The sequence below is a fragment of the Podarcis erhardii genome (assembly GCF_964252035.2).
Source record: "Podarcis erhardii genome assembly, chromosome: 2".
Lineage (NCBI taxonomy): Eukaryota > Metazoa > Chordata > Lepidosauria > Squamata > Lacertidae > Podarcis > Podarcis erhardii.
Genome location: NC_138498.1, coordinates 120,191,349 through 120,216,783, shown reverse-complemented (window position 1 = coordinate 120,216,783; position 25,435 = coordinate 120,191,349). Strand labels below are relative to the sequence as shown.

Sequence of the window (25,435 nt, the reverse complement as noted above, 5' to 3'; positions counted from 1 at the left end):
TGGCTAACGATTGGCCAGTCTCAAATTTACCATTCTTGGGCAAGGTGATTGAGCGGGTGGTTGCCGAACAACTCCAAGCACGCCTGGAGGATGCGGACCATTTGGATCCCTTTCAATCGGGATTCAGGCCTCACCATGGGACTGAAACTGCCTTGGTTGCGCTGGTTGATGGTCTCTGGCGGGCTAGGGACAAAGGTGAGAGCTGTTTCCTAGTTCTGCTAGATCTCTCAGCGGCCTTTGACACCATCGACCATAACATCCTTCTGGACCGTCTTGAGGGGCTGGGAGCTGGGGGCACTGTCATACGGTGGCTCCGCTCCTTTCTCCTGGGCCGTGTCCAGAAAGTGGTGTTGGGGGACCCCTGGGCTCTCACTTGTGGGGTGCCTCAGAGTTCCATCCTCTTCCCCATGCTTTTTAATATCTATATGAAGCCGCTGGGAGAGATCATCAGGGGGTTTGGGCTGGGTGTTCATCAGTATGCAGATGACACCCAGCTCTACCTCTTCTTTAAATCAGAACCAGTGAAGGCTGTGAAGGTCCTGTGTGAGTGCCTGGAGGCGGTTGGAGGAGAACTATGCTTTCCTCTGCTTAAGAAATTTCTTGACGGTAAGACCTGTTTGAGAGTGGAAAGTTTCTCCAAGCAAAATTACCAGGTTTGTCCTTGTTTTCCTGCTCATTGTTTGGAGAGAAACAGACCGCAAGCCGGGTTCGGACATCCCAGTAAGTCAGACTCTGGTGTCTTCTCAATGGAGCAATGTCAGAAATCCGGGAGCAGCCGAAAGGTGTTACCATATTTTAGCAGTGTATATACCTGGGGGCTACCAGTTCACACGAAGCCATCACTTTAAAAAAAAAAAAAATGATTTTTATTTGATTTTACAAATTCATTCACACTCAAAATAACAAATAATAAAAATTATACAAGATTCTTCTGAATCTCAAGACCTCCCCCCTCCCCTCCATGGGTTCTTTAATTAACTTTTTCAACTGCATACTATAAATCCTAATTTTTCAGTCCTCCATTATATCCAAAGTCTATGTAACATTACAAGAGTTATTTAAGACGTGCCAAAGAATTCAAATATTTACAGCAGTCTGCCAAATATGATATAAATTTCTCCCATTCTTTGTTGAAGTTTGATCTTCCTGGTTTCTGACTTTCCCAGTCATTCTTGCCATCTCTACATAATCCAGTAGTTTGCCTGCCAGTCCACCCTGGTAGGGATTTTATCGTTTTTCCAACTTCGGGCAGGCAGCTTCCTTGCAGCTGTTGCTGCATACATTAACAGTCTTTTCAAAAAGGCTTCTGTTGTTGTTTTTTAACAAACATGATTTTAAACAGTTTCCCCCCAAATTCATTATCTATTATTTCCCATATTTCCTTTGTTACTTTAAAGTTCCACCACACATGGTAAAAGGTGCCTTCCTTTTCTTTACATTTCCAGCAAATATTTGAACTTGTCCTGTACATTTTTGCTAATTTACCCAGGAGTTAAATACAAGCTGTACATAATTTTCATATAATTTTATTTTGATGTATAAGGTAAAGGGACCCCTGACCATTAGGTCCAGTCGTGGCCGACTCTGGGGTTGCGGCGCTCATCTCGCTTTACTGGCCAAGGGAGCCGGCATACAGCTTCCGGGTCATGTGGCCAGCATGACTAAGCCGTTTCTGGCGAACCAGAGCAGTGCACGGAAACGCGGTTTACCTTCTTGCTGGAGCGGTACCTATTTATCTACTTGCACTTTGACGTGCTTTCGAACTGCTAGGTTGGCAGGAGCAGGGACTGAGCAACAGGAGCTCACCCCGTCGCCGGGGATTCGAACCGCCAACCTTCTGAACAGCACGCCCTAGGCTCTGTGGTTTAACCCACAGCACCACCCACGTCCCTATTTTGATGTATAACACGCTGTAAATTTCAAATCCTCTCTCCATAATTTTTTGATATGATTAAAGATCCTCCCACACTCCATCCCTTTCGAAGATGTTTCTCTTGTATGAGTTCTTTACTGTTTAGGAAGGGAGCCCCTGTCACTGAAGTTCTTTCCATACACCAAACATTTCTAAGATTTCCTCCCTGTATGAGTTCTTTGATGCGACTTAAGGGAGCTACTCTGACTGAAGCTTTTTCCACACTCTGAACATGAATACAGCTTCTCTCCTGTATGAGTTCTTTGATGCAGCTTAAAGGTGCTATGGTGACTGAAGCTTTTTCCACACTCCGAACATGTATACGGTTTCTCTCCTGTATGAGTTCTTTGATGCGACTTAAGGGAGCTACTGCAACTGAAGCTTTTTCCACACTCTGAACATGTATACGGTTTCTCTCCTGTATGAGTTCTTTGATGCAACGTCAGACGGCTACTGCACCTGAAGCTTTTTCCACACTCTGAACATGTATACGGTTTCTCTCCTGTATGAGTTTGTTGATGCAGTGTAAGTAAGCTACCACGACTGAAGCTCTTCCCACACTCGAAACATTTATAAGGTTTCTCTCCTGTGTGCAATCTTTGATGCAAGGTAAGGCTGGAACTCTGGCTGAAGCTCTTTCCACACTCCAAACATGTATATTGTTTCTCCCCTGTATGAATCCTTTCATGTGAGGAAAGGTAGTCACTGCGACTGAAGCTCTTGCCACATTTCCAGCATTTATAAGGTTTGCTGCCTCGATGAGTTTGTTGATGTCTAGTAAGCCCATTGCTGCGAGCGAAGCTCATTCCACACTCCAAACACGTATGCGGTTTCTCTCCTGTATGAGTTCTTTGATGCGACTTAAGGAGGCTACTCCGACTGAAGCTCCTTCCACACTCCGAACATGTATACGGTTTCTCCCCTGTATGAGTTCTTTGATGCAAGGTAAGGGTACCATTGTCACTGAAGCTCTTTCCACACTCCGAACATGTATACGGTTTCTCCCCTGTATGAGTTCTTTGATGCAACCTAAGGCTGTTACTATAAATAAAGCACTTTCCACATTCTGAACATGCATACGGTTTCTCTCCTGTATGAGTTTGTAGATGCAAGGTGAGGGAACTACCTTCACTGAAGCTCTTTCCACACTCCAAACATTTATATGGTTTCTCCCCTGTATGAGTTCGTTGATGTAACATAAGGCTGCTCCTCCAAATAAAGCTTTTTCCACACTCCGAACATGTATACGGTTTCTCTCCTGTATGAGTTCTTTGATGCGACTTAAGGGAACGACTCTGACTGAAGCTCTTTCCACACTCGGAACATATATATGGTTTCTCTCCTGTGTGCACTCTTTGATGTAAAGTAAGAGTTGAGTGACTACCCAATATCTTTCCACACACGGTGCATTCATGCTTTTTCTCCTCTCTGCCAATTTGGTTTTCACCACCCTGAGACGTACCAAAGTCACCCGCCGGCTTCTGCTTTCGTCTCCCCTCTTGCCTGCTGCCTCCATCTTTAACCCTCAGCTTCCTTTGCTCTTTGGATCCTTTCGGTGACACTTCTGATTGTTCTCCTTCTGCCAGCATCCCTTCAACATCTCCTGATGGAATAAAAAGGCAAACTGATGAAATGCTAAAGGAGCGTCTTCACCCCAATCATTCAGTCAGGACACAGAGATCCAGGTCCCAGGGCCTTGTGGCAGTTCCCTCACTGTGAGAAGGGAAGTTACAGGGAACGAGGCAGAGGGCCTTCTTGGTAGTGGTGCCCACCCTGCGGAACGCCCTCCTGTCAGTTGTCAAAAAAAATAACTATGCAACTTTTAGAAGACAATTGGAGGCAGCCATGTAGAGGGAAGCTTTAAATGTTTTATTATGCTTTTGTATTTGTTAGAAACAGCTAGAGTGGCTGGGGCAACCCAGTCAGATCCGTGGGGTACAAATAATGAAAGTATTAATATGGTATTATTATTTATTGAGTTTATATACCCCCCTATACCCGGAGGACTCGGCATGGTTCACAGAAAAGATAACATATATAATCAGAATAAAAACAACCCAATAACACTCCCCAAAAAAGAGCCACATTTGAAAATGACTACAGGATGTCAAAGATATCTAGCAAAAGCCTGGTTAAAAAGGAACATGTTTGCACGCCACCTAAAGGTGTATACCCCTTCATGGATCACTGCCTTGTCGTGGCGAAGGGGCTTGAATAACTCAAGAGAAGCTAAGACCTATGCCGTGCAGGGCCACCTAAGACAGACAGGTCAGCCGAGAGTTTAGACTAAATTTGATCCACCTGGAGAAGAAACTGGCAAACCACTCCAGTATTATGCCATGAAAGCTCCATGGACATAAAACAGGAGAAGCTTTGAGAGGAAAGTGAGTTTCCAAGGCATGCTCTGATTCATGGGGAGTATAAGGAAGGCGCCAGGTGAACTTCCCTGGGGAGAGCATTCCACAGACAGGGAGCCACTGCAGAGAAGGCCCTGTTCTCGTGTTGCCACTCTCCAGACCAGTTGAGGAGGAGGCCCACGAAGGAGGGCCTCAGGATCTGTCTAGGTTCATATGGAAAGAAGCAGCCCTTGAAGTATTGTGATCCTGAGCCATGTAAAGCTTTATAGGTCAAAACCAGCACCTTGAAACTAACTGGTAGCCAGTGCAGTCGGACCAGGACGGGGGTAATATGCTCAAACCATCTTACTCCAGTGAGCAGCCTGGCCGCTGAATTCTGCACTAGCTGAAGTTTCCAGACTGTCTTCAGAAGCAGGCCTACGTATAATGCGTATCTATATCTAACCTTGAAGTTACCAGAGCATAGACAACGGTAGATAGGCTATTCCTGTCCAGATAGGGGTGTAGCTGGGCCACCAGCCAAAGGTGATGAAAGGCACTCCAGGCCATCTGAGCCTCGAGCGACAGCAAAGGATCCAGGATTACCCCCAAGCGATGAACCTGCTCCTCCAGAGGTGTAACCCCATCAAGAGCAGGCGACCTTCCAGCCATCTGCTCTAGGGAACCACCCACTAACTGAGCCTCACCCTTATCTGGATTGAGCTTCAATTTGTTGGCTTTCATCCAGTCCATTACCCAGACACTGGCGGGAGAGGGTGCTCAGGGGTATTAGTAGTAGTAGTAGTAGCCTGTCTAAGTAAGGCCTCAGCCACACTTTTAATGTGGACTTGAAGTTGCTTGTTTCTCCTTTTTTTTAACTTCTTCTGCCCAGAACTCCTCTTGCAGAAACTGCTGTATTTAATTGAAACGCAAATATTTTAAAATGTGTGTGGTTTGAAAGTCCCTCCAAAATTAGGGACTTTGAAACATGCTTTTAAATACTTTCTGGACTACATTGCTGAATGTGGGGAATGGGACTGTGGGGTTTCCCCGAGACCTACTCTTCAATGAGAAAGGAAAGAAATTAAGAAAAAGATCAACAAAAGACAAGGTCAAGTGCAGGTATAAACAAGAAGATCTTGTTACAGGAAAAATCCGAGGGCTCCCTTGGACAAAACAAAGACACCAACCAGGATAACTTGGAGCAAAACAGCAGCCTGTAGGCTTGGCCTTTATTGAACTGTTGCAACAGGGTATTCCCCTCACGTGCAGGAGAGAGGAAAGACCCAGAAGAATAGTGTGCAAGGTCTTATAAAAACTTTTGAAATTCCCCTCCTCTAGGTCTAGCCCACCCCCAGAAACGTCATGCATACATTACAGAAAGGAGGGGTTGAGGGAGGCATACATTACAGAAAGGAGGGGCTGAGGGAGGAGTTGTGGTGGTAACCTGAGTGTCTTGTCACCTGGCTGGTTCCTCCTTTCCCCCTCCCCATGAGTGCTTTCCAGAGGAGAAAGGGCAGTTTGCAGTTTCCTGCCCCCTGAGGGAAGATCTGATCAGTGTCCTTTGTTTGAATCCACTCCCATATGCAGGTTCTTTGTGATCTTGATTGTCTTCTGTCTGGGATCATCAGGGTTGGTATGGGCAGGGCTCCTGTGTATGTGCTGAGACCAAGACTAAGTCACCCCCCTTGGTTAGTTCTTGTCATATGGAGTAAAATAAAAATGGAACAGTGCAAATCCAATGTATGGTTGATTTTCTATGAATTTATAACAGAAATGTGGCGTATGTAGTGTGTGAGTGTGAAGTTTATACAAACAGAATGATTGGGGTGGGGGGGTTCCTGCTACAATCTGCAGAAGGTTTTTATGTTTTCCCCCCTTTCTATGTATTGTAATGTATGTTTTGTTAATTTTGTTGTTGTTTTCTACTTTTTTCTGTAATTTTTAAACTTCTAATAAATATCATTTTAAAAAAATAAAAATAAAATGTGTGTGGTTAGCGGGGGGCGGGGGGTTATTGGGTTGATTTTGTTTATGTTTTGATTATGTACTTTGAGTTTTTATATTGCAATTTTATCCTGTGAACTGCCCTAAGGCCTGTGGGTATAGGGAGGCATACAATTTTAATAAATTATAATAAAATCAGGCCGGATAAAAATTATTACATGTTCCAGGGGGGAGCCCCTGAAGAAGGTTTTCCAATGCTTATGGGTTTGCCTTGATCCCAAGCCCTATGGGGAGCCCAAGGAAGGTCCCCCACCTGCCCAAGTTGGCCTGCAGGGAGGAGAGCAGGAGAAAGATCCTCCCTTCCATTGGGAAAAGATGTCCTACCCCCATACAAAGGGGAAAAGCCCTATAAATGCATTATTTTAGCGGAATTAAATACAGAATGCATTAATTATGGTAAATGTAAATATTTGGGGAAATACCCTTTGCAAATGCGTGTCCATTAGGATAAATCTGCACCAAAATGCTGACCAATTTTCAAGAGGTCTTTAAAAATAGTAACATGTGAAAATCTGGATAAACTGACGACGAGAAAAAGGAGACGCAGAAAAAAACTTACATTGAAACGCTTTGCCTAATGGGGTTTTTTTTTTAATCCCTCCCCACAACTCCCTCCAGCAGCGCCCCCACTCCCCCCCCCCCACTTATAATATATAACGATATGACCCACCTGCAGCGCCTCCGCGAGGAAGGACAGCCGCCGCCATGTTCAGCATCTCCCCCCGGAAGCGGGAGAGGAAGCGGAAGCTGCTATTCTCCCGTCAGCCTTTTTTCCTCCGCTCTAGGAATCTCAGCTCTGTCGCCGCTGCTCTTAACCGTTTCGGAGCCGAGCGGCAGGAGCCTCTGGGCTTCTCCGGGCAAAGAGCGAAGAGAGGCGCTGGTCTCGCCTCCGGAAAGCCCCGCTGGATCAGCTGCACGGGAGCCCAAAACGTTTTCTAAACTATTTTTAAATATATATATATATTTATATATATATATATATGTTATTTTCAGTTTTCAAAATAACATTTTTCCTTTTGGTACATACATATCCAATCCAAATTTGCAATAAATGGCTTTTCCCCTTGCCCCCCTGGTTTCCATTCCCCCCCCTTTATTCTCCTTGCATATAATTACATTTCTACAATTAATTTCAACTTCTTTTCCCCCTCCTAATTCTATTCTTAGTTCATAAATGTTACACCAAACCTACTAATGTTTTTACAGTGTTCTCTAAAATAATCCATAAAGCTTTCCCATTCTAGACTGAATTTTTTCTCATCTTGGTGCCTGATCTTGACCGTTCTTGTTGTTGTTGTTGTTTAGTCGTTTAGTCGTGTCCGACCCTTCGTGACCCCATGGACCAGAGCACGCCAGGTGAACTGATCTTCACGGTTAGTTTAGCCATTTCGGCAGAGTCCATCATCTTGAGTTTCCCATTCTTCTTTCTTTGGGACCTTTCCTTCTTTCCACATCTGGGCTAGTAGCATTCTGGCTGCTGTAGTCGCATAAATAAACAGTCTCTTGCTTCCTTGGCAATTCTTCTACTATTACGCCTAGTAAAAAAGTCTCTGTTTTTTTTAAACAAATGTAATTTTAAGAATTTTTAAAAGTTCATTGCATATCATTTCCCAGAAGCCCTTTACTTTTTGACACGTCCACCACATAGGCTCCCTCTCCTTGCTGCTTCTGCCCATTTGGAGAGGGAGGGTGAGGAAGCAGACAGAGCTAGAAAAACAAGGAGGAGCCTGGCTGAAAGGAGCTTCCTCCCGAGTAATAATAATAATAATAATAATAATAATAATAATAATAATTTATACCCCTCCCATCTGGCGGGATTTCCCCAGCCACTCTGGGTGGTTCCCAACAGAATAATAATAATAATAATAATAATAATAATAATTTATTATTTATACCCCACCCATCTGGCTGGGTTTCCCCAGCCACTCTGGGCGGCTTCCAACAGAATATTAAAATACAATAACCTGTTAAACATTATAAGCTTCGCTGCCTTCAGATGTCTGGTACAAGTCAGATAGTTGTTTATTTCCTTGACACCTGATGGGAGGACGTTCCCCAGGGCGGGCGTCACCACCAAGAAGGCCCACTGCCTGGTTCCCTGAGTGTCGGCCTCAGCAGGTACACATTGGCTTGATTTTGCTGTTTGCTGAAGCTGAGCCTGGAGAAGACGGAACAACTGACCGCTCTCAAAGGGGGTGACCCACTGGAGGTGGGGCTGCCTGTTCCAGAGGCTGGTGTGTGTCGACTCTGTAGTGGGCTGCCTTAAATGCTCTTCCTAACACAGGGCTGCCACCAAAGATGCTCCACAATCTTCACAACCTGGTGACTTCTCCCTTCGCTCGCCAGCTGAGTTGTTGGTTTCCAGATGTCATAGAAAGATATCCTGAGGCAGTTGTTTGGTGGCAGGACGGTTCCCAGTCCTCATGGCATAGCAGTGACTTCAGAAGCCAAATAAATTGCGCAAAATGTATTTCTCCTGGAGAAGCGAAGCTTCGCCACCCCACCCCGAAACCCTGCACAACTTAGTTGAACAATAAGTTTATTAGGCCTTACAAAAACATCACAAAATAGTGACAAGTTGTTATTCAGAGCAGGGGACGCAGGATAAGGAAATAGAAAAAGGCGAAGAAGTATACAAATTAGGGTGCATTGTGTTGTATGCCCGAGGTCAGCCTGTAGACCTGATAACACCCCATCTGAACTATACATTTAAAGCAATATCAAACCATTTTAAACAATAATGCCATTGTTGTTGTCCCCCGCCGGGGATCCTGGAAGCGTAGTTTGTTAAGCAGAGCTGTTAGGAGACACATTTTTCCTCACAGAGCTAAAGTTCCCAGCATTCCCTGGGAAGTCACAGCACTGTATCAGGAAGTTTTAAATGTTTGGTGTTTTATTATAATACAATTTTTTTATTACCGTCATAGACCAGCATAAAAGGGTGGGATACAGTCATTTAAAATTTGAAAAGCGTTTTGGAAAGCTAAAAGGTATGAAAAGGTGAATATAAAAGTCTGTAAGACTGGGGATGGAGGACAAGCTCTTTCTGGGTCACCAAATCAGGTAGAGGGAATCAGGACCGGGGACCCTGCCGGTACCGCTATCTTGCTACCCATTAGGAAGGCTGTCAACGCCACTCATGAAGATTTGAATCAGGAGTGGGGAACCTCAGGCATCATAGTCAGGGGCACTAACTGCGGCCCTCCAAGCCTCTCTCTGGCCCTTAGGACTCTCCCCAGGCCACCCCCCCTTCCCAGCAACACAGAAGACACTCCTTGAGTGTTTTTGCCTAGCCGAAATGTGCCCTTGACTCTGATCATGCCTGTTGTTTCCTTGGATGGAGGTAGCAAATTTTGCCTCTGGATCCGCCCCTAATATTGTCTTGAATAGAAAGAGGCTCCCAGGTGGGGGGAAAAGCTTCTGCAGCCTCTACAGTGGTACCTTGGTTCTCAAACGCCTTGGTACTCCAACAACTTGGAACCCAAACACCGCAAACCCGGAAGTAAGTGTTCCAGTTTGCAAACTTTTTTGGGAAGCCAAATGTGCCTTGATTCAATTGTGAGTGTTATGCTTCTGTTTTGAGTGTTACGCTGAGGTCTGTCTGTGTTCTGGGATGGATTAATCCATTTTACAATACTTTCTATGGGAAAGTGCGCCTTGGTTTTGGAATGCTTTGGTTTGGGAACAGACCTCCAGAATGGATTAAGTTTGAGAACCAAGGTACCAATGTATATTAATCCTGAGGGCAATGCCCATTCAGTTCCCCTTAACAAGGCTCTGGGATTTTGCTTGTAGGCCGGTCTATTTTGATATTTGCAAGGAAGCATTTCCCCCCCTTTCCCTCTCAGGACTCAGTTTCACTGAAGAGGAATGGGCTCTGCTGGGTCCTGACCAGAGAGCCCTGAACAGCCAAATTATGAAGGAGATTTGCAGGATCGTGTCCTCTCTCGGTAAGGTTCCCTTTTACTCTGCTTGATGATAATATATCTTCAGAAATGCAAGTAAATTAACTGGCAATACTCAACCGGTTTAACGACTGTGTGTCAGCATCACAAGTCTTATTCTTTTGGTACAGCGAGATTTATCTATTTGTGTATATCTTCCGTATATCTCTTTCTATAGCTCTGCTTCTGTTTATCTACCGTTTTCCCGTTTTACAAAAATCCACAGGAGGATTAACCCTGGTCAGATGCCAGTAGAAAAAGCAAAAATTATTATCATATTATTTGTAACAGTGATTTATTGATTGCCTTAAATACGATTGCCTTCTATGGCAAAACTTACCAGAAGAATAAGAAATCAAGATAACATTTTTTTAAATAAAAGAATGGAAATGGTTTATTGAATATTTACAGATAAATTGTAAACAGATAAAAACATTGGTAGGATTATTGTAATAACCTGCAGTTTTATACCAGTATATATTTAAAGAAGATGAATAAATGAGCAAATTAAGTTAATTTGGATATGCAGAAGATATTAAAAATAAATTTAAGGAACCGCAGAAAGAGGAGGAAGTCAAACCTTGAAATATCAAAATGATTGTAAAATTAGTGAAATGTATAAACGTGAAAAGTATTTTAATAATATTTTTAAAAAACAATTGATTGCCTTCTAAACCACCGTCCCAAGGCAAATTATATAAAAAAATGTTTTAAAAAGCAGTTATATACACCAAGGCAACAACAAAAATAAGACTAAAACTGTAACAAGTGGACACCCATTATTAAAATTTATTTATCCAGCTGAAAAAGGTGGAAAATGTCCCAATTCCCCCTCCCCCGAAAGGGATGCCATTCCACAGAACACAAACAGTGACACTAAAAGCCCCATTCTGGCTGTGTGCTTTGGAGATCTTTGGAACTTGCAGGAGAATCTCTACTGTATATCTGGGACTGAGCAGAACAGGGACTTGCACGTTAGTACAAACTCCTTGAACTCAGCCCAGTAGCAGATTGGTAGCAAGTGCAAATCCCACTAGCAGGCTGTTCTATGCTGGCAGTAGTTTCCTCCCACAAGCCTGACGTGGATGGCACTGTGGTCTAAACCACTGAGCCTCTTGGGCTTGCTGATGGCAAGGTTGGCGGTTCGAATCTGTGCGACGGAGTGAGCTCCTGCTGCTCTGCCCCAGCTCCTGCCAACCTAGCAGTTCGAAAGCACGCCGGTGCAATTAGGTAAATAGGTACCACTGTGGAATGAAGGCAAATGGTGTTTCCGTGAGTTCTGGTTTCCGTCACGGTGTTCCATTGCGCCAGAAACGGTTTAGTCCTGCTGGCCACATGACCCAGAAAGTTTCTGTGGACAAACGCCAGCTCCCTCGGCCTGAAAGCAAGATGAGAGATGCAACCCCATAGCTGCCTTTAACTGGACTTAACTGTCCAGGGGTCCTTTACCTCTGTCACACAAGCCACCTGGCTATTGCGTTCTGCACCAGCTACAGCCTGTGGCCCAACCTTCAAGGGTGGCTCTTTGTACGGTACATTGCAGTAAGCTAACCATAAGGGATGTGAACAGATCCCTTTTTTTTTCCAGTGTAGGTGGGACTCATGAGTTTTTTGAAATTTTCATAAAGATTTTATTTTCGTACAGCTTTTTCTGTTTCATTTTATGATGTACATGAAACAGAGATAGCAGCTATAACTATAGTGATCAGACGGGATTACTATGAGGAATGATATGCATCAAGCCATTGTGTCTGCAATGAAAGCACTGCGTTGACTGGGTTTGATTCATTGACAATAATTTCTGATCAAATCCCACAAGCCTCTGCACCTATGCCCTTTTTCTCTACTGCCATTTCTCTATGTCTGACAAGCACGTATAAGCATTCTAGGACACAGACCAGTTGCTGCACCAGGCACCCTAGGCCATGAAGTTAATAGGTTACTTTGATGTAGTTTGTTAATCTTTAGATAGATCTTAGGGCCAGGAAGAGAGTTCAGGAAGAGAGTTCACAAAGAGATGGTGAATACCACCCTTCCTTCCTTTACTGATCTAACTTTGTCCCACATGGGGTTTTTTGAAATGCTCAGAGGAAATCTGATTGGTTCTTACAAACACTGTGTAAAGAGTTCTTTTGTGAATAAAACGACCTGGGCCAAGGGGTAGGGAGAGAATTATTATACGCACTCCTCCCAGAGTCTTGCTGGTCAATCCTCATGTGTATTTTATTAATCAGAGTCCAATCCTTCCTTGCTTTGGGAACTATAGAATAGGCACCTAGACTTGTACATGGGTTCAAACAGCACAGTCCAAGTGAATAATATTGGCATTATCTGATGATCAAGTATATCTCCAGATCTGCCAAGCTTGTGATAAGAGTTGTTTATCAGATGATGGTTCTGGTGTATATAGAATTATAGAACTGTAGTTATAAGGGACCCCAAGGGTCATCTAGTCCAACCCCCAGCACTGAAGTAATCTCAGCTAAAGCATCCATAGCAGAAGCCCATCCAACCTCTGCTTAAAAACCTCCAAGGAAGGAGAGCCCGCCTCCCCCCCGAGGGAGACTGTTCCATTGTCAAAACAGCTCTTACTGTCAGAAAGTTCTTCCACTCCAATAATGGCTATCCTGGGGGGACCAGAACACGATCATTGGTTTACTCTCTGTAGGAGTTATTTGATATGATTAAAGATCTTCCCACACGCCAACCCTTTCTAAGATGTTTCCCTTGTACGAGTTCTTTATTGTTTAGGAAGGGAGCCCGTCACTGAAGTTCTTTCCATACACCAAACATTTCTAAGATTTCCTCCCTGTATGAGTTCTCTGATGCGACTTAAGGGAGCTACTGCAACTGAAGCTCCTTCCACACTCCGAACATGTATACGGTTTCTCTGCTGTATGAGTTCGTTGATGCAACGTGAGTTGGCTACCGCAACTGAAGCTCTTCCCACACTCGAAACATTTATAAGGTTTCTCTCCTGTGTGCAATCTTTGATGCAAGGTAAGGCTGCAACTCTGGCTGAAGCACTTACCACACTCCAAACATGTATATGGTTTCTCCCCTGTATGAATTCTTTCATGCAAGGAAAGGTGGTCGATGCGACTGAAGCTCTTGCCACATTCCCAGCATTTATAAGGTTTGCTGCCTCGATGAGTTTGTCGATGTCTAGTAAGCCCATTGCTGCGAGCGAAACGCATTCCACACTCCAAACATGTATGCGGTTTCTCCCCTGTATGAGTTGATTGATGCAACTTAAGGTGGCTACTCCGACTGAAGCTTTTTCCACACTCTGAACATGTATACGGTTTCTCCCCTGTATGAGTTCTTTGATGTAACATAAGGCTGCTCCTCCAAATAAAGCTTTTTCCACACTCTGAACATGTATACGGTTTCTCTCCTGTATGAGTTCTTTGATGCGACTTAAGGTAGTGACTCTGACTGAAGCTCTTTCCACACTCGGAACATATATATGGTTTCTCTCCTGTGTGCACTCTTTGATGTAAAGTAAGAGTTGAGTGACTACCCAATATCTTTCCACACACGGTGCATTCATGCTTTTTCTCCTCTCTGGGAATTTGGTTTTCACCACCCTGAGACGTACAAGAGTCACCCTCCGGCTTCTGCTTTCGTCTCCCCTCTTGCCTTCTGCCTCCATCTTGAACCCTCAGCTTCCTTTGCTCCTCCTCCTCTTTGGATCCTTTTGATGACACTTCTGATTGTTCCCCTTCTCCCAGCATCCCTTCAACATCTCCTGATGGAATAAAAAGGAAAACTGATGAAATGCTAAAGGAGCGTCTTCACCCCAATCATTCAGTCAGGACACAGAGATCCAGGTTCCAAGGGCCTTGTGGCAGTTCCTTCACTGTGAGAAGGGAAGTTACAGGGAACAAGGCGGAGGGCCTTCTTGGTAGTGGTGCCCACCCTGCGGAACGCCCTCCCGTCAGTTGTCAAAAAAAATAACTATGCAACTTTTAAAAGACAATTGGAGGCAGCCATGTAGAGGGAAGTTTTAAATGTTTTATGCTTTTATACTTGTTAGAAGAGTGGCTGGGGCAACCCAGTCAGATCGGTGGGGTACAAATAATGAAAGTATTAATATGGTATTATTATTTATTGAGTTTATATACCGCCCTATACCCGGAGGACTCAGCGTGGTTCACAGAAAAGATCACATATATAATCAGAATAAAAACAACCCAGTTGTCAAAAAAAATAACTATGCAACTTTTAGAAGACAATTGGAGGCAGCCATGTAGAGGGAAGCTTTAAATGTTTTATTATGCTTTTGTATTTGTTAGAAACAGCTAGAGTGGCTGGGGCAACCCAGTCAGATCCGTGGGGTACAAATAATGAAAGTATTAATATGGTATTATTATTTATTGAGTTTATATACCCCCCTATACCCGGAGGACTCGGCATGGTTCACAGAAAAGATAACATATATAATCAGAATAAAAACAACCCAATAACACTCCCCAAAAAAGAGCCACATTTGAAAATGACTACAGGATGTCAAAGATATCTAGCAAAAGCCTGGTTAAAAAGGAACATGTTTGCACGCCACCTAAAGGTGTATACCCCTTCATGGATCACTGCCTTGTCGTGGCGAAGGGGCTTGAATAACTCAAGAGAAGCTAAGACCTATGCCGTGCAGGGCCACCTAAGACAGACAGGTCAGCCGAGAGTTTAGACTAAATTTGATCCACCTGGAGAAGAAACTGGCAACCCACTCCAGTATTATGCCATGAAAGCTCCATGGACATAAAACAGGAGAAGCTTTGAGAGGAAAGTGAGTTTCCAAGGCATGCTCTGATTCATGGGGTCACGGAGAGTCGGAAACAACTAAGTTGAGTAAACAACAACAAAGGTGTATAAGGAAGGCGCCAGGTGAACTTCCCTGGCAAGAGCATTCCACAGACGGGGAGCCACTGCAGAGAAGGCCCTGTTCTCGTGTTGCCACCCTCCGGACCACTTGAAGAAGAAGCCCACGAAGGAGGACCTCAGGATACGGCTAGGTTCATATGGAAATAAGCAGCCCTTGAAGTATTGAGGTGGTACTTGAAGTATTGTGATCCTGAGCCATTTAAGGCTTTATAGGTCAATACCAGCACGTTGAATTGAGCCCGGAAACTAATTGGTAGCAAGCTGGCCGCTGAATTCTGCACTAGCTGAAGTTTCCAGACTGTCTTCAGAAGCAGCCCTACGTATAATGCGTATCTATATCTAACTTGAAGTTCCCAGAGCATAGTCAACGGTAGATAGGCTATCCCTGTCCAGATAGGGGTGTAGCTGGGCTACCAGCCAAAGGTGATGGAAGGCACTCCAGGCCATCTGAGCCTCAAGCAACAGCAAAGGATCCAGGATTGCCCCCAAGCTACAAACCTTCCAGCCATCTGCTCTAGGGAACCACCCACTAACTGAGCCTCACTCTTATCTGGTTTGAGCTTCAATTTGTTGGCTCTCATCCAGTCAATTACCGAGGCAAGACACTGGCGGGAGAGGGTGCTCAGGGGTATTAGTAGTAGTAATAGTAATAGTATTAGCCTGTCTAAGGCCTCAGCCACGCTTGTAATTTTAATGTGGACTTGAAGTTCCTTGTTTCTCCTTTTTTTTAACCTCTTCTGCCCAGAAGTGCTGTATTTAATTTAAACACAGATGTTTTAAAATGTGTGTGGTTGGGGGGGGGCGTTATTGGGTTGATTTTGTTTATGTTTTGATTATGTACTTTTGAGTTTTAATATTGCGATTTTATCCTATGGGTATAGGGAGGTATACAATTTTAATAAATTATAATAAAATCAGGCCGGATAAACATTATTACATGTTCCAGGGGCAGCCCCTGCAGGTGGTTTCCCAATGCTTAAGGGTTTGCCTTGACCCCAAGCCCTATGGGGAGCCCAAGGAAGGTCCCCCACCTGCAGGGAGGAGAGGAGGAGACAGATCTGCCCTTCCATTGGGAAAAGATTTCCTACCCCCATACAAAGGGGGAAAGCCCTATAAATGCATTATTTTAGCGGAATTATATACAAAATGCATTAATTATGGCAAATGTAAATATTTGGGGAAATACCCTTTGCAAAAGCGTGAGCATTAGCTGAGATCTGCACCAAAATGCTGACCAATTTTCAAGAGGTCTTTAAAAATAATAACGTGAAAATCTGGATAAACTGACGACGAGAAAAAGGAGACGCAGAAAAAAAACTTACATTGAAATGGTTTGCCTAATGGGGTTTTTTTTTAATCCCTCCCCACAACTCCCTCCAGCAGCGCCCCCACTCCACCCCCCCCAGTTATAATATATAACAATATGACCCACCTCCAGCGCCTCCGCGAGGAAGAACAGCTGCCGCCATATTCGGCATCTTCCCCCCAAAAGCGGGACAGGAAGCGGAAGCTGCTATTCCCCCGTCAGCCTTTTCCCCCTCCCCTCTAGGAATCTCAGCTCTGTTGCCGCTGCTCTTAACCGTTTCGGAGCCGAGTGGCAGGAGCCTCTGGGCTTCTCCGGGCAAAGAGCGAGGAGAGGCGCTGGTCTCGCCTCCGGAAAGCCCCGCTGGATCAGCTGCACGGGAGCCCCAAATAGTTTTCTAAACTATTTTAATTTTTTTCCGCAATTTTCAAAATAACATTTTTCCAAATTTGCCATAAATGTCTTCCCCCCGGCCCCCCTAGTTTCCGTCCCCCCCTTTATTCTCCTTGCATATAATTATATTTCTCCAATTAATTTCAACTTCTTTTCCCCCTCCTAATTCTATTCTTGGTTCATAAATGTTACATCAAACCTGCTAATGTTTTGATGTTTTTACAGATTCTCTAAAATACTCTATAAAGTTTTCCTATTGTTGATTGAATTTTTTCTCATCTTGGTGCCTGATCTTTACGGAAAATTTAGCCATTTAGGCATAGTCAATATTCTTTCCATTCTTCTTTCTTTGGGACCTTTTTTTCTTTCCACATCTGGGCTAGTAGCATCTGGCTGCTGTAGTCGCATAAATAAACAGTCTCTTCTGCTTCCTTGGCAATTCTCCTCCTATTATTCCTAGTAAAAAAGCCTCTGTTTTTTTTAAACAAATTTAATTTTAAGAATTTTTAAAAGTTCATTGTATATCATTTCCCAGAAGCCCTTTACTTTTTTACACGTCCACCACATATGAAAAAATAGCTCCTTCCTTATCCTTACATTTCCAGCATAAATTAGAGATATCTTTATAAATTTCAGCAAGCTTTACTGGAGTCAAATACCATCAGTACATCTTCATATAATTTTCTTTTAATGAACTACAAGCCATGAATTTTAAAATCTCTTTCCACAGCTTTTCCTATTATTCAAGTGGTATATTATAACCTGTCTTTTGCCCAGTGTATCATTACAGCTTTAACCTCTTCATCTTTCGTCTCCCATTCCAACAGTGGTTTGTACATTCTTGATAACAATTTCTCATTATTTTCTAATAATTCATTTTTGAACTTTGAGAATTCCTTCCCAAAGTCCTTCTCTTTGTCACCTTTGAATATGTCATTTATTTGGCACTATTGTAACCAATCTGTTAACAGAGCTTTTTTATCCTCATATTCTTTACCTTTAATTTGTTTTCTACTTCTGTTAACAGATATTTTTATGTTGCCCAGTTTCGTGTTTACCTCTTTTTACAGATATGGTTTCTAATGGGGAAAGCCACAAAGGTGTCTTGTTCTCTAATAAATTCTTATATTTGTCCCATACTTGGTAAATTGATTTCCTTATAACGTGGTTCAGGAATCCCTTGTGCACCTTTGTTTTCTCATACCAAAATTAAGCATGCTAACCAAATCTATTACCACGTCCTTCCAGATCTGATACCTCAGTATTGTTTAACAGTATCCATTAGCCAATAACGTGGGGCCCATTGTGTAAATAATGTATATAAAGTAGTTACTGTGGGGGAACATTCGTTCCTCCTCACTACTATGAGCTGAATAAAGAGCATGAAATCCACTCTCGAATCCGAGTATATTCACACCTTATAAACAATAAAAGAACAATTCTGCATTTGTTATCTTTTTCTGTTCTTCCTTTGAAAAAACAAAACGAAACAAGAAAATCAGTCCCTGGGGAGAAGATGTTCCATGATGATTAGTAGGCCCTGCTTAGTGAGGCCTTGGCAGGAGACATCCAGGCCTGGTTGTTCTCCACAGCAAAACAAAAGAATTGTGGACCATAAAAAGGTGTGTTTCTTCATTTTAAAAGCACTATATGTACCAATTATTTTGGTTGTGCAGGTCACGAGAGTCGTGGAGCTCTGCTGCCGCCGATTTACCATGTTTTCCAAGTCCTGGGGAGGGACAAGCCCCGCTCTCTGACCCCTGGTCACCTTCCTCTCTGTTTTCAGAGACTTCACATCCACGTTGAAGTGTCTGCTCTGCTCTTCGGGGCTGGAAACTTCCCTCCCCCCAAAGAAGGGATAAATGAGATTTTCCAGAAGTTGTACTTTGCACCCAGTGGTCCCAACCCCACCTTCAGAAAAGGGCAGCCCAAATTATCGAGGGGATGGAGAAACTCCGCTGTGCAGAAAGGTCGCAGAATTGGGAACTTTTTAGAGAAAAAGCAAGTGAGAAGTGACACGATTATGAAATTGTGCATTGTGTGGAGAAAGTAGGTAGAGAAAAGCTTTTTATTTCTCCTAGTGCTAGAATTTGGGGGCGTCACAGGAGGCTGAATGGTGGAAGAGTCAGGATATATAAAAGAAACCCTTTCTCACAGTGAGGAATTAAGCTGTGCAACTCACTGCCACAAGAGGCAGCAATCGACTGTTGTAAGAGAGGATTTGAGGAACCATTAAGGAGTCCTCTTTGGGTTCAGTCAGTCAACCGGCTTGTAAACTATGCTGTTTTCAATGTGCATTTTATAGTTGGCTTCACTTAGCAATGTTTTGTTTTGAAATGTTCAAGTTTTTTGTTTGTTAAATTTGTGTTAAATATGTATTCTGTAGTCGACCTCCTTTCTAATGTTTTATTTTGAAATATTTTAAGATAATATTTTAGTTTCCTGTTAAATATGTTGCCTTGACTGTATACTTTATATTTGGCATTTGTAGAAATGTTTGATTCTAGATTGTTTTATTGATGTTAAATATGCAGTAAACCTCTTTGAGACTTTTTTTAAAAATATCAAGCGGTATAGAAATGAATAATAGTAATAATAATAATAATAATAAATTAATTTGGGGGGAAGGCTAGATGGCATCAGTGGACCTCCCTACTCTCCCTTGTCAGTATTCCCTCTCTCCTTATCCCAATTTCGCTAATGGCAGAGGGGCTAGCAGCTTGGCTCCCTCTCCTTGCTGCTTTCACCCATTTGGAGAGGGTGGGTGAGGAAGCAGACAGAGCTAGAAAAACAAAGAGGAGCCTGGCTGAAGGGAACTTCCTCCCGAGTAATAATAATAATTATAATAATAATAATAATTTATACTCCTCCCACCTGGTGGGATTTCCCCAGCCACTCTGGGCGGCTCCCAACAGAATAATAATTAATAATTTATTATTTATTATTTATACCCCGCCCATCTGGCTCCGTTTCCCCAGCCACTCTGGGCAGCTTACAAAAGAATATTAAAATACAATAACCTCTTAAACATTAAAAGCTTCCCTAAACAGGGCTGCCTAGCAGATGATGTTTCTGCTGTATATAGAATCATAGAACTGTAGGTATAAGGGAACCCAAGGGTCATCTAGTCCAACCCCCAGCAATGAAGTAATCTCGGCTAAAGCATCCATAGCAGAAGCCCATCCAACCTCTGCTTAAAAACCTCCAAGGAAGGAGAGCCCACCTCCCCCCGAGGGAGACTGTTCCATTGTCAAAACAGCTCTTACTGTCAGAAAGTTCTCCCAATCCAATAATGGCTGTCCTGGGGGGACCAGAACATGATCATTGGTTTACTCTCTGTAGGAGTTATTTGATATGATTAAAGATCTTCTCACACGCCAACCCTTTCTAAGATATTTCCCTTGTACGAGTTCTTTATTGTTTAGGAAGGGAGCCCCTGCCACTGAAGTTCTTTCCATACACCAAACATTTCTAAGATTTCCTCCCTGTATGAGTTCTTTGATGCGACTTAAGGGAGCTACTCTGACTGAAGCTCCTTCCACACTCTGAACATGTATACGGTTTCTCCCCTGTATGAGTTCTTTGATGCAACTTAAGGGAGCTACTACGACCAAAGCTTTTTCCACACTCTGAACATGAATACGGTTTCTCCCCTGTATGAGTTCTTTGATGCAACGTGAGTTGGCTACCGCGACAGAAGCTCTTCCCACACTCCAAACATTTATAAGGTTTCTCTCCTGTGTGCAATCTTTGATGCAAGGTAAGGCTGCAACTGTAGCTGAAGCTCTTTCCACACTCCAAACATGTATATCGTTTCTCCCCTGTATGAATCCTTTCATGTGAGGAAAGGTAGTCACTGCGACTGAAGCTCTTGCCACATTCCCAGCATTTATAAGGTTTGCTGCCTCGATGAGTTAGTTGATGTCTAGTAAGCCCATTGCTGCGAGCGAAGCTCTTTCCACACTCCAAACACGTATGCGGTTTCTCCCCTGTATGAGTTCGTTGATGGGACTTAAGTTGGCTACTCTGACTGAAGCTCCTTCCACACTCTGAACATGTATACGGTTTTTCCCCTGTATGAGATCTTTGATGCGAGGTAAGGGCACCACAGTGACTGTAGCTCTTTCCACACTCTGAACATGTATACGGTTTCTCCCCTGTATGAGATCTTTGATGCAAGGTAAGGGCACCACAGTGACTGTAGCTCTTTCCACACTCTGAACATGTATACGGTTTCTCCCCTGTATGAGATCTTTGATGCAAGGTGAGGGAACTACTTTGACTGTAGCTCTTTCCACACTCCAAGCATTTATATGGTTTCTCCCCTGTATGAGTTCGTTGATGCAACATAAGGCTGTTACTCCAAATAAAGCTCTTTCCACACTCTGAACATATATACGGTTTCTCCCCTGTATGAGTTCTTTGATGCCTAGTAAGCTGGCCACATTGACTGAAGCTCTTTCCACACTCGGAACATGTAAATGGTTTCTCTCCTGTATGTACTCTTTGATGTAAAGTAAGAGTTGAGCGACGACCAAATCTCTTTCCACACACTGTGCATTCATGCTTTTTCTCCTCTCTGGGAATTTGGTTTTCACCACCCTGAGACGTACAAGAGTCACCCTCCGGCTTCTGCTTTCGTCTCCCCTCTCGCCTGCTGCCTCCATCTTGAACCCTCAGCTTCCTTTGCTCTTTGGATCCTTTCGGTGACACTTCTGATTGTTCCCCTTCTGCCAGCATCCCTTCAACATCTCCTGATGGAATAAAAAGGAAAACTGATGAAATGCTAAAGGAGCGTCTTCACCCCGATCATTCAGTCAGGATACAGAGATCCAGGTCCCAGGGCCTTGTGGCAGTTCCCTCACTGTGAGAAGGAAAGTTACCGGGAACGAGGCAGAGGGCCTTCTTGGCAGTGGTGCCCACCCTGTGGAACGCCCTCCTGTGAGATGTCAGATAAATAACTATCCAACTTTTAGAAGACATCTGAAGGCAGCCATGTAGAGGGAAGTCTTTTATGTTTTATTATGCTTTTATATTTGTTAGAAGCCAGCTAGAGTGGCTGGGGCAACCCAGTCCAATCCGTGGGGGTACAAATAATGAAAGCATTAATATGGGATAATTATTTATTGATATGGGATTATTATTTATTGAGTTTATATACTGCCCTATACCCGGAGGACTCAGCATGGTTCACAGAAAAGATCACATCATATATAATCAGAATAAAACCCAACCCAATAACACCCCCCCAAAAAAGCGCCACGTTTGAAAAAACTATAGGATGTCGAACATATCAAGCAAAAGCCTGGTTAAAAAGGAACATGTTTGCATGGTACCTAAAGGTGTATACCCCTTCATGGATCACTGCCTTGTCATGGTGAAGGGGCTTGAATAACTCAGCTATGACCTATGCCTTGCAGGGCCACCTAAGACAGACAGGTCAGCCAAGAGTTTAGACTAAATGTGATCCACCTGGAGAAGAAACTGGCAACCCACTCCAGTATTATGCCATGAAAGCTCCATGGACATAAAACAGGAGAAGCTTTGAGAGGAAAGAGAGTTTAAGGAAGGCGCCAGGTGAACTTCCACAGACAGGGAGCATTCCACAGACAGGGAGCCACTGCAGAGAAGGCCCTGTTCTTGTGTTGCCACCCTCCAGACCACTTGAGGAGGAGGCCCACGAAGGAGGACCTCAGGATCTGGCTAGGTTCATATGCAAATAAGTGGTCCTTGAAGTATTGTGATCCTGAGCCATGTAAGGCTTTATAGGTCAAAACCAGCACCTTGAATTAAGCCCGGAAACTAACTGGTAGCCAGTGCAGTTGGACCAGGATGGGGGTAATATGCTCAAACCGCCAACTCCGGTCAGCAACCTGGCCGCTGAATTCTGCACTAGCTGAAGTTTCCAAACTGTCTTCAGAGGCAGACCTACATATAACACATATCTATATCTAACCTTGAAGGTCCCAGAGCACAGACAACGGTAGATAGGCTATTCCTGTCCAGCTAGGGGTGTGGCTGGGCCACCAGCCAAAGCTGATGGAAGGCACTCCAGGCCATCTGAGCCTCGAGCGACAGCAAAGGATCCAGGAGAACCCCCAAGCGACGAACCTGCTCCTCCAGAGGAAGTGTAACCCCATCAAGAGCAGGCGACCTCCCAGCCATCTGCTCTAGGGAACCACCCACTAACTGAGCCTCACTCTTATCTGGATCAAGCTTCAATTTGTTGGCTTTCATCCAGTCCATTACCGAGGCAAGACACTGGTGGGAGAGGGTGCTCAGGGATATTAGTAGTAGTATTAGCCTGTCTAAGTAAGGCCTCAGCCACACTTGGAATTTTAATGTGGACTTGAAGTTGCTTGTTTCTCCTTTTTTTTAACTTCTTCTGCCCAGAACTCCTCTTGCAGAAACTGCTGAATCTAATTGAAACACAAATGTTTTAAAATGTGTGTGGTTTGGATGGGGGGTGTTATTGGGTTGATTTTGTTTATGTTTTGATTGTGTACTTTGAGTTTTTATATTGCAATTTTATCCTGTGAACTGCCCTAAGGCCTGTGGGTATAGGGAGGTATACAATTTTAATAAATTATGATAAAATCAGGCCGGATAAAAATGATTACAAGTTCCAGGGGGAGCCCCAGCAGAAGGTTTTCCAATGCTTAAGGGTTTGCCTTGACCCCAAGCCCTATGGGGAGCCCAAGGAAGGTCCCCCACCTGCCCAAGTTGGCCTGCAGGGAGGAGAGGAGGAGAAAAATCTGCCCCTCCATTGGGAGAAGATTTCCTACTCCAATACAAAGGGGGAAAGCCCTATAAATGCATTATTTTAGCGGAATTATATACAGAATGCATTAATTATGGTAAATGTAAATATTTGGGGCGATTGGGCCGCATGCATTTTAAATAAAAGCACACATTTAAATATTTGGGGAAATACCCTTTGCAAAAGCGTGTCTATTAGGAGAAATCTGCACCAAAATGCTGACCAATTTTCAAGAGATCTTTAAAAATGTGAAAATCTGGATAAACTGACGACTAGAAAAAGGAGACGCAGAAAAAAACTTACATTGAAACGGTTTGCCTAATGGGTTGTTTTTTTTAAATCCCTCCCCACAACTCCCTCCAGCAGCGCCCCCACTCCACCCCCCCCCCAGTTATAATATATAACAATACGACCCACCTGCAGCGCCTCTGCGAGGAAGGACAGCCGCCGCCATGACAGGTATCTCCCCCCCCCCCCAGGAAGCGGGACAGGAAGCGGAAGCTGCTATTCTCCCGGCAGCCTTTTTTCCCTCCCCTCTAGGAATCTCAGCTCTGTCGCCGCTGCTCTTAACCGTTTCGGAGCCGAGCGGCAGGAGCCTCTGGGCTTCTCCGGGCAAAGAGCGAGGAGAGGCGCTGGTCTCGCCTCCGGAAAGCCCCGCTGGATCAGCTGCACGGGAGCCCTAAAACGTTTTCTAAACTATTTTTAAAATATCTATATTTTTATTTTCAATTTTCAAAATAACATTTTTCCAAATTTGTCTTCCCCCCGCCCCCCTAGTTTCTGTCCCCCCTTTATTCTCCTTGCATATAATTATATTTCTCCAAATAATTTCAACTTCTTTTTCCCCTCCTAATTCTATTCTTAGTTCAAAAATGTTGCATCAAACCTGCCAATGTTTTGACGTTTTTACAGTGTTCTCTAAAATAGTCTATAAAGTTTTCCCATTCTAGATTGAATTTTTTCTCATCTTGGTGCTTGATCTTCAGGGAAAGTTTAGCCATTTCGGCAGTCAGTCATCTTAGTTATCCATTCTTCTTTCGTTGGGACCTTTTAATCTTTCCACACCTGTTTCTTCTGCTTCTTAATTTCTTCCTTTATGCCTATCAGTTCTGAAGACATTACTGAATGAAAGCATCATATAGCATTTTGTGTTTAACCATGTAGTAATAAATAATAATAATAATAATAATAATAATAATAATAATAATAATAATAATAATAATAATATTTTTATTCCCCCGCCATCTGGCTGAATTTCCCCAGCCACTCTGGGCGGCTTCCAATCGCATGTTAAAAACAATACAGCATTAAATATTAAAAACTTCCCTAAACAGGGCTGCCTTCAGATGTCTTTTAAAGATAAGATAGCTACTTATTTCCTTGACATCTGAAGGGTGGGCGTTCCACAGGGCGGGCGCCACCACCGAGAAGGCCCTCTGTCTGGTTCCCTGTAACCTCACTTCTCGCAACGAGGGAACTGCCAGAAAGAATAAATGAGCATCTCAGACCCCATCATGCTGCTGCTGGGGGGACCGCTCCCTCTCCTGCCGACTCCATCCGGCCTAGGGGTCGGGGCCTGCACTCACCACCACAGTTTAGAGGCCTGGGCAGCTCCCTGCAGCTAGTGACAAAATGGTTTTAAATGTTTTAAGTGCTTTTAATTTCCTGCACTTTAAATGGTGGTTGTTGTTTTTTTATAATATTCTATAATTTTATTATTTTATTTCTGCTTGGGTTTGGATAAGTATTTAGTCAGGGTGGGGAGTAGTTTAATTTTAGCACTAATGTTTCTTGCTTTGCTTCTTTTTTATTATTCTGTTAAGTTATTATATAGTTTGTATTTTGCTTTTTAAGGGGAAGGGTCAGGGCTGCCTGGGAGTGGGAAACAGCCAATAG

The 25,435-nt window shown here is 43.6% G+C and overlaps 2 protein-coding genes across 8 annotated transcripts in view; both read right to left on the bottom strand.

Annotated features, from left to right (window-relative positions):
* Positions 1-1,937: 1,937 nt before the first annotated feature.
* Positions 1,938-24,001, bottom strand: LOC309336897 (uncharacterized protein). 7 transcript variants are annotated; one of them, XM_081853383.1, is made up of 3 exons: positions 23,957-24,001; positions 13,452-13,950; positions 1,938-2,941 (listed from the first exon to the last, which is right to left on the bottom strand). In XM_081853383.1, the coding sequence occupies exons 1-3, from the start codon at positions 23,991-23,993 to the stop codon at positions 2,065-2,067; spliced, it is 1,413 nt and encodes a 470-aa protein (XP_081709509.1). In that variant the 5' UTR covers positions 23,994-24,001; the 3' UTR covers positions 1,938-2,064. The 7 variants fall into 7 exon arrangements, with proteins under 7 accessions (XP_081709509.1, XP_081709507.1, XP_081709508.1 ...); XM_081853381.1 differs by lacking the exon at positions 23,957-24,001 and adding an exon at positions 16,516-16,605; XM_081853382.1 differs by lacking the exon at positions 23,957-24,001 and adding an exon at positions 16,516-16,576 and having other exon boundaries at positions 13,452-13,947.
* LOC309337013 (uncharacterized protein) overlaps positions 20,175-25,435 on the bottom strand; it is a 131,827-nt gene continuing 126,566 nt past the window's right edge. Inside the window, exon 3 of the mRNA XM_081853633.1 lies at positions 20,175-21,533. Coding sequence (XP_081709759.1) covers positions 20,251-21,519 — 1,269 coding nt within the window. The 5' untranslated portion in view covers positions 21,520-21,533 and the 3' untranslated portion in view covers positions 20,175-20,250. The remainder of the gene's footprint in view (positions 21,534-25,435) is intronic.

Excerpts from the sequence above, each read along its gene's own strand:
- LOC309336897 (XM_081853379.1), bottom strand. The coding sequence starts at position 16,561 with ATGCCGAATATGGCGGCAGCTGTTCTTCCTCGCGGAGGCGCTGGAG. Across the intron at positions 3,516-16,515 it reads TCCTCGCGGAGGCGCTGGAG|GAGATGTTGAAGGGATGCTG; the intron begins GTGGGTCATATT and ends TTATTCCATCAG.